The sequence below is a fragment of the Mobula hypostoma genome, chromosome 9, assembly GCF_963921235.1.
Source record: "Mobula hypostoma chromosome 9, sMobHyp1.1, whole genome shotgun sequence".
Lineage (NCBI taxonomy): Eukaryota > Metazoa > Chordata > Chondrichthyes > Myliobatiformes > Myliobatidae > Mobula > Mobula hypostoma.
The window spans coordinates 148,242,218-148,251,688 of record NC_086105.1 but is presented as its reverse complement, the minus strand read 5'-3'; the positions used below and the strand labels follow the sequence as shown (position 1 = coordinate 148,251,688).

The 9,471-nt window shown below is 44.7% G+C and overlaps 1 protein-coding gene across 1 annotated transcript; it reads right to left on the bottom strand.

Annotated features, from left to right (window-relative positions):
• Positions 1-201: 201 nt before the first annotated feature.
• Positions 202-7,840, bottom strand: snu13b (SNU13 homolog, small nuclear ribonucleoprotein b (U4/U6.U5)). Its single transcript, XM_063059420.1, has 3 exons — positions 7,683-7,840; positions 3,830-3,950; positions 202-630 (listed from the first exon to the last, which is right to left on the bottom strand). The coding sequence occupies exons 1-3, from the start codon at positions 7,683-7,685 to the stop codon at positions 368-370; spliced, it is 387 nt and encodes a 128-aa protein (XP_062915490.1). The 5' UTR covers positions 7,686-7,840; the 3' UTR covers positions 202-367.
• Positions 7,841-9,471: the final 1,631 nt, after the last annotated feature.

Below are 9,471 nucleotides of genomic sequence, written 5' to 3'. Positions count from 1 at the left end.
TCCACTGACAACTATTGGGAACTAATACAACTTTATAGTACTGTAGTGATAATGCTAGTGATTAATTTGTTCTCCATTTCAGTTAAATGCATAATTCATTACTCAGTTAAAGTTCCTTTTTTAATCCCTTTTTAACCATTTCCATGAAACTTCAGTTAATAGGTTCAATTGGGCCGAAGTGTACTGGTCCCACATTAACTAGAGTGCATTGTTTTTGAAAGATGAGTACAAGTCTTCTGACGAGCACTTTATTTAAGAAAACCAAAGAACATAAAAAATGCATACATTATCTTAGCACTACAATCTAGAGCCGTTTAAGGACAGACACCACAATCAGTTCAGCTTTGAATACCCTACTTTCAGCAAGTCACACCAGGAGTCGTTCCACAGCCTGTTGCACAGACTGAATCTGAGGCTTCAGCTGAGAGCCTTCCTTTATGGTGACCGAAGATGCAATGACAGGCCGACACACTCCGCAAGCTCGCCCCAGAGCCTGCTTGGACCTTACAAAAACGTAAGGCACATTCTTGTCCTCACAGAGAAGGGGTAAATGAAGGATAATCTCCAGGGGCTCGGCATCCGCCGCCATCACGATAAACTCAGCAATTCCTCTGTTCAGTGTCTTGGTGGCTGGAAAGAAAGTGAATCAGATACATGGTGGTAAGGGCAGCTCTCACCATGTGTGATCTTTCCTCCCCCGTTCCCCCCACCCCATGTTAACCTCCCCAGTAGAAGACCATCTCTTCTATCATTTTGAGTTCACTGATTCCTCCCCTCTCCAGAATCTGCATCCAAATGGGAGACAGATGGACAGATTTCACACACCACCCCATCCCATCTCCCACTGTGGGAGACACAGCTGCCACACCTTCCTCTTACCCAAAGTGTCCACTCCCCAGAGAACAGAACCAGAACACCCATCTGACCTACTCTGCTGGCTGCAATTCAGTAAAATCACCTGCAGTCCACAACTCCCTTGCTTTAGCATATAGATATTAAGATTGAAATACTTGAGCATGTAGACATTAAGAAAGAGGATGTGCTGGAGCTTTTGGAAAGCATCAAATTGGGTAAGTCACCAGGACTGGATGAGACGTACCCCAGGCTCCTGTGGGAGGCGAGGGAGGAGATTGCTGAGCATCTGGAGATGATCTTTGCATCATCAATGGGGACGGGAGAGGTTCCGGAGCATTGGAGGGTTGCAGATGTTGTTCCCTTATTCAAGAAAGGGAGTAGAGATAGCCCAGAAAATTATAGACCAGCGAGTCTTACTTCAGTGATTGGTAAGTTGATGGAAGAGGCAGGATTTATGAACATTTGGAGAGGCATAATATGATTAAGAATAGTCAGCATGGCTTTGTCAAGGGCAGGTCATGCCTTACGAGCCTGATTGAATTTTTTGAGGATGTGACTAAACACATTAGAGCTGTAGATGTAGTGTATATGGATTTCAGCAAGGCATTTGATAAGGTGCCCCATGCAAGGCTTATTGAGAAAATAAGGAGGCATGGGATCCAAGGCGACATTGCTTTGTGGATCCAGAACTGACTTGCCCACAGAAGGCAAAGAGTGGTTGTAGATGGGTCATATTCTGCATGGAAGTCAGTGACCAGTGGTGTGCCTCAGGGATCTGTTCTGGGACCCCCTGTCTTTATGATTTTTTATGAATGACCTGGATGAGGAAGTGGAGGGTTGGGTTAGTAAATTTGCTGATGACACAAAGGTTGGGGGTGTTGTGGATAGTGTGGAGGGCTGTCAGAGGTTACAGTGCGACATCAATAGGATGCAGAACTGGGCTGAGAAGTGGCAGTTGGAGTTCAACCCAGATATGTGTGAGGTGGTTCATTTTGGTAGATCAAATATGATGGCAAAAATATAGTATTCATGGTAAGATTCTTCAGTGTAGAGGATCAGAGGGATCTTGGGGTCTGAGACCATAGGACACTCAAAGCTGCTGCGCAGTTTGACTCTGTAGTTAAGAAGACATACGGTGCATTGGCCTTCATCAATTGTGGGATTGTGTTTAAAGCCAAGAGGTAATGTTACAGCTATATAGGACCCTGGTCAGACCCCACTTGGAGTACTGTGCTCAGTTCTGGTCACCTCGCTACAGGAAAGATATGGAAACTTTAGGATGCTGCCTGGATTGGGGAGCATGCCTTATGAGAATAGGTTGAGTGAACTGAGCCCCTTTTCTCCTTAGAGCAGTGGAGAATGAGAGGTGACCTGATAGAGGTGTAGAAGATGATGAGAGGCATTGATCATGTGGATAGTCAGAGGCTTTTTCCCAGGGCTGAAATGGCAAACACGAGGGGGGTACAGAGGAGATGTCAGGGTTAAGTTTTTTTTAAGCAGAGAGTAGTGAGAGTGTGGAATGGGCTGCCGACGATGGTGGTGGAGTGGATACGATAGGGTCTTTTTAGAGACTCTTGGATAGGTACATGGAGCTTAGAAAAATAGAGGGCTATGGGGAACCTTAAGTAATTTCTAAGTAAGTACATGTTCAGTACAGCATCTTGGGCTGATGGGCCTGTATTGTGCTGTAGGTTTTCTATGTTTCTGTTTCCATGGCAGGAAAAAGGTTGGTTTAAAAACTCAACACTGTAGTGGGCAGAACAGTAACATAACGGAGAGCTCAGTCACTTTACAGTGCCAGCAACAAGGGTTCGATTCCCACCGCTGTTTGTATGTTCTCCCTGTGACCACGCGCGTTTCCTCCTGGTACTACGATTTCCTCCCACAGCGGTATGGATTAGAGTTAGTAAGTTGTGGATATGTTCTGTTGGCAACAGAAACATGGCGACACTTCCGAGCTGCCCTCAGCACAGTGTTTGCTAATCTGATTCAACAAAATCTATTTCACAGTACGTTTCCATGTATTGTACATATGAAAAGTAAAGCTCATCTTTATCTGAGCAAATGTTAAAAGATGTCTTCAGAGACACGAGAGGCTGCAGGGTGCAGGAATCTGGAGTGAAAACAGACCGGTGAAGATCTAAGTCACAGGGAAAGGACTTTATTCCCTGGAGCGCAGGAGAATGAGGGGAGATTTGATAGAGGCAGACAAAATTATGAGGGGTATTGTTAGGATAAACGCAAGCAGGCATTTTCCACTGAGGCTGGGTGAGACAACTAGAGGTCGTGGGTTAAGAGTGAAAGATTAAATATTTAAGGGGCACCTGAGAGAGAATTTCTTCACTCAGAAGGTGGTACGTGCAATGAGCTGCCAGAAGACGTCATGGATGCAGGTTCAATCTCAATGTTTATTTATTTAAGCATACTGTAAGTACACGGACAGGAGGGGTGTGGAGGGCTTTGGTCGATGGGGCTGTTTAGACTCTCAGTTTAGCATGCCCGTTTCTGTTCTGTTCTATGAGTTCAGAACTCTACCGGCGCCATGGCAGTGCAGCGGTTAGCACAACACGATTACAGCTCAGGGAGCTGGAGGTCAATTCCAACATTGTCTGTAAGAGTTTGGTCGTTCTTCCCATGGAGTGCACGAGTTTCCTCCCACACTCGTATGGGTTAGCAGGTTAGCTGGTCATTGTAAATTGTCCTGTGATTAGGCTAGGGTTATAGGTTGCCGTGTGGTGCAGCTCTTGGAGCAGAAGGGCCTGTTCCCTGCTGTATCCTTATCCAGGCAGCATCCCTGCAGAAAATGACAGTCAACATTTCCAGTGGAGCCCCTTTATTAGTACCCAGACGTCTTTACCTGTGTTAAACCCATTTTCCCTCCCGATTACCATTAAACACTGTAGAAAGTAACACCTTAAATTCTGAGTGGACACTTGCCTCCCCTCCAATATCATACCCCAGAAACCAAAAGTACCTTCATTGGCTCCCTTGCGAAGCTGCTTGTAGTTGGTTGCTTGCTGAACAAGATCTAAGATGGTCTTTGTCAGCTGAGCGTCAGCAAGGGGGTAAGCCTTTGGATTAACGTCCTGTTCTGTCTGCAATACAGAGAACAACAGTGTGTATTTGGAAAGCCCGGCATTTAATCATCCTCACAAAAAGGTATTTTAAAAATTCAAAGTATCAATTCCATTGGAAGAACCAAGCTAAACTCCATACAGTCCAATCCCTAAAATCACAGGTTTTCAAGATTGTTCATTGCCATTCTTCAATACAGGAGTGTAAAAGAGAATGAAATGAACGTTGTCTTCAAAGCAGCAATACAATCTTCAGCGATTGTTCAGAATTGGATTTGGTTTTCAGTAACAGAAAATGATCCACAATTGAGTAAGCTGACTGACAGCCTGCTGTCGAACATCAATGCCCCTGAACAGAAGATCCTCAAAAGTAGTGGACACAGCCCAGTCTATCACGGGTAAAGCCCTCCCCACCACTGAGCACATCTACATGGAGCATTGTCTCAGGACAGCAGAATCCATCACCAGGGACCCACACCACCAGCCAGGTCATGCTCTCTTCTTGTTGCTGCCATCAGGAATGGGGTACAGGAGCCTCAGGACTCACATCATCAGGTTCAAGAACAGTTATTACCCCTCAACCATCCTGAACTAAAGGGGATAACTTCACTTGCCTTCATTGAAATGCTCCCACAACCAATGGACTCACTGTCAAGTACTCCATCTCATGTTCTTGATATCACTTGTATATTATTATTATTTTCCTTTCTTTCTGTACTTGCACAGTTGTTTTCTGCACTCTGGTTGAGCACCCAAGTTCACAGTCTTTCATTGATTCTGTTATGGTTGTTATTCTATAGATTTACTGAGTGTGCTCACAAGAAAATGAATCTCACGGTTGTATATGTACTTTGATTTTAGATCTATTTATGCAATGATAAATTGAGAGAATAAAGCTGTGTGCCAAGTGAAACCCAGGAAGGATTGTCACAGTGCACTCTGTAGGACAGAGGGACCCCCGGGTAGTGGGCCATCGGGAGATGGTTTTCGGGACACCGCCCTTCATCAGTCAGGACAGTGATTACCGGAGTTGGGAGTTGAAGTTGCAGCTGTACTGGATGGTTTATAGATCGTTGACAGCTAGCGTCCCTTTTCCAAGACGCTAGCTGCCAACTACCTATAAACCATCCAGTACAGCTGCAATTTAAACTCCCAACTCCAGCACAATACTGTACTGTAATATTCTATGTTGGTGAAGTTTGAGAAATTGTGTTCAGCTTTGCTATAGGAGAGGTGATAGTGAACTGGAAAGAGTGCAGAAAAGATTAACAAATATTGCTAGAACATGGGGAACTGAATTATAGGACAGGACATTTTCCTTTGACTTTAAGAGGTGACTTTATATTGGTGTATAAAGGTACAAAAAAATATACAAGTCCACAATCCCTTATCCGAAATCCTTGGGGCCAGTTGCATTTTGGAATTCAGAATTTTTTGGATTTCAGAAAATTAATAATTATATTGATAATTAACCTGTCTCAGTGCAGGAGGACTTTGGGACCTGGGGAGCTCTAGACCAATGCACATCCTCCCATATACTTTAAATCATCTCTAGATTACTTATAATACCTAATACAATGTAAATGCTATGTAAATAGTTGTTGTACTGTATTGTTTAGGGAATAGTGAAAAGGAAAAAAAAGTCTGTACATGCTCAAATAATGAGTGCTGGAGAGAGAACTTCTGGGTTTTCCCGATCCGTGCTCTTTTTAACTTATTGGAGTAAATGTAGAACGTAAATACTGTAGGACATATACAGGTTCAAACTAAGCTAAAAACTCTACAGGTACCTGATGGGCCAGGAACATGATTCTCAAGTTATGAAGCAGCGCTATGACAGACGACATTTTTAAAGACTTCTTCAAGTGTCATCTGTCTCATTAACCTAGGTTTATGTCTAAGCGAACTCTCTTTAACTGAGTAAACTGCCATAATCTCATTGTTACCCATAGGGGTATCTGCAGCTCTTTTTGACATTTTCACAGTGAAATTAAACACAAAGTCAACAGTGAACACAAAATATCAGCGAACAGCAAATGCACGTGTAACCAGTACGAGCGCTGAGCCACAACTGACGTCTGGCGGCCTCTGTTAGTGCTGCCACGTCACACCTGAGTGACGTCAGCTGTTGGCGTGCCGAACAAGCCTTGTTACGACACGCTCCACACTCCACGGAAAAAACTCTGGTTTTCGGATAAGGGACTGTGGACCTGTAGTATAATTGCATTGGGTTGGTAAATTAAGAACATGAGAGGGAACTTTCTTTTCTTCACACAAAGTAGATGCATTACTAAAGTACATATATATCAACCTATGCTACTTTGAGATTCATCTTCTTGCCGACATTCACAGTAAATAGATAAAAACACAAGGGAATCTGTGAAAAACTGCACATGACAGACCACCAATGTAGAAAAGACTAAACTTTGCAAATACATAAAGAATAAATAGTAATAAATAAAAAGCAATAAATATCAGACATGAGATGAAGAGTTCTTGAAAGTGTGTCAATAGTTCAGTGTTGGGCTGAGTTAAGTTATCTCCTCTGGTTCAAAAGCCTGTATTGACTGGCTGCATCACAGACTGGTATGGAAACAGCAATACCCTTGAATGGAAAATCCTACAGAAATTAGTTGATGAGGCCCAGTACATCATGGGTAAAGCCTTTACCACCAGTGAGCACGTCTACACTAAGCACTGTTGCAGGAAAGCAGCAACCATCACCAGGGACTACTCCCCTCCCACCCAGGACATGCTCTTTTCTCGCTGCTGCTATCAGGAAGGTGGTACAGGATCCTCAGGACTCACACCACCAGGTTCCCTCAGTTATTACCCGTCAGGCTGCTGAACCAGTGGGGATAACTTCACTTGCCCCATCACTGAAATGTTCCCACCACCTATGGACTCACTTTCAAGGACTCCTCAACTCAGGTTCTTGACATTTTTTTTTTTCTCTTTTGTATTAGCAGAGTTTGTTGTCTTTTGAACACTGGTTACCTGCCCGGTTGGTGTGGTCTTCCATGAAATCTATTATGGATAATGGATTTATTGATTATGGCCATGAGAAAATGAATCTCAGGGTAGTATATGGTGACATATATGTACTTTGAACTTCTATTGGTTGAGTTCCTGAACCTGGTAACACGAATAGGAAAAGTTTAGAAGGCTTGAAGCAAACGGATCTTGAACGGAAACCACAGGAATTCTGCAGATGCTGGAAATTCAAGCAACATACATCAAAGTTGCTGGTGAACGCAGCAGGCCAGGCAGCATCTATAGGAAGAGGTGCAGTCGACGTTTCGTCAGGACTTGAACGGCATGGTAAATGGGGCCGAAGGGCCTGTTTCCCGGTTATGAACATACTGAAACCAGCAAGGAGCATCTGCAGGAGGGGCTGCTGCCGTGGGTGGAGGGTTTGGGGGAGGGGGGAGAAGAGTTTTGCTTCCCCTCCGAGGTGCCACGTGACTGATCTCACCCCCCCCGGACCGGGTCGAGACAACACCCCACCGCGCACGCGCGCCTCCCGCCCGACCTGACAGGGACAATTCCTCCGAGCCGAGCCGACCCGTAAGGGACAACTCCTCCGGGACACCGCACCGCCCGGCAGACCCGGTAGCATCAGACACTCCCCCACTGCGCCCCAGGCCGGTGAGGAGGTGCCGGCCGCCCCGACACGCGGCTGCGTCACCGCGAGCCTGAGGCCCTCGTGTGGCCCCGATTCCCGTGGCCGCCTCACGGCCTGCTCCCGCTCACCATCGTCTTGGCGATTCGATTCACTCTGCCGCTGTCACTGCCACCGGATTCCCCACCGTCCCCTCAGCTGCTGCTTCACGGAGGACACGAGCTGCTCCCGCTCCGTCTGACCACGGCCACTGTTCACTCCGCCAATGATAGGCACCTCGGGTAAGAGGTCACTTCCTGTAGGTGAGTGGGTGGGGAGCAAGAGCGCCCCCTCCGCCCGGCTGAATCAATTACAGTCAAAGGCGGGTTTATCGGCGTGTTCAACGTCGTTCAATGTCCTGCCAGTCCCCAAGTGTAAACGAGAGCGAAATCATTGTGACTCCAGATCCGATATGCAGTAAGATACAGAACACCAATAATAAGTAAAAACAATAAATAAACAAGATAGCTTATATACTTAGACTTTTTGTATGCTCAAGTACATACATACTCAGGTCCTAACTTGTCCAACCTCTCCTTAAAACTCAGTCCTCAAGTTCTGGCAACATCCTTGCCAATTTTTTCTGCACTCTTTCCAGTTTAATGACATTGGGGACATTGCCTCAAGATTCAGGGGAGAAGATTTAGGATGGAGATGAGGAGAAACTGCTTTTCCCAGAGAGTGGCGAATCTGTGGAATTCTGTGTCCAGGGAAGCAGTTGAGGCTTCTTCACCAAATATATTTAAGATACAGTTAGATAGATTTTTACATAGTAGGGGAATTAAGGGTATGGGGAAAAGGCGGGTAGATGGAGCTGACAGATCAGCCATGATCTTATTGAATGGTGGGGCAGGCTCGATGGGCCGGATGGCCGACTCCTGCTCCTATTTCTTATGTTCTTATATGACACCTTTCCTATAGCAGAGCCTAACTGAACGCGTCTCAGCAGCGCCTTGTACAACCACATCATGACCTCCCAACTTTTATACTCATTACCCTGACAAATGAAGGCCAGAAGAGCCAAAACCCTTCTTCGACTATTTATTCCTCTCCATTGATGTTGCCTGATATCTGAGTTCCTCCAATATTTTGTATGTTTTGCTCTGGATTTGCTGTATCTGCAAAATCTCCTGTGTTTACCACCATGACTCCACTGTTAGGGAACCATGTACCTGAAACTCTAGGTCCATCTGTCTACAACATTCCCCAGGCCCTGCCATTGCTACCTTCATTTGATATTCTAAAATGCAATGTCTCATAATTATTTGAATTAAACTTCAGAAGTATTAAGTTGTATGCTCCTTCACATTGAAATAAGAACATGGTGCTGAATGTTTTGAAAATAAATCCTGCTGGAAATGTTCAGTGAATGCAACTGCAATAGCAAAGGGAGAAACGAGCTAGTGTTTCAGGCCCATTGGGATTTCACTCCACACCTGTTATGTGACATCTAAAGGTTCTATTGTGAACTGATTTCTGCTTTAATGAAACTTTATGGATGTAAGAGTAGATCATCATTCAACAAAATAATGGCTGATCTACCTTAAACTTTATTTTGCTGCCTTATCTCCAAATTAATTCTCAGAAATGTATTGATCTGTTTTGTATGAATTCTGTGACTCTGCAGCCCTGTGGAGTAGTATTTACCAATATTTACATAATTTGAGTCTTAAATGGCTCCCACACTCATCCTATGAGACTGCAAGCCCAAAATTTTGTTGTACACTGCGTCTACCTCAGCAAATCTCTTAAATATTAGTATGTCCCCATTCCTCTAGTCTTTGGATAATAACTCAGGCAACTTCTGACAAGATATTTTCAGCCTGGATCTGCCCTAACCTGATCAGCATTCCCATTCTGCTCTATATAAATGCTACTTAC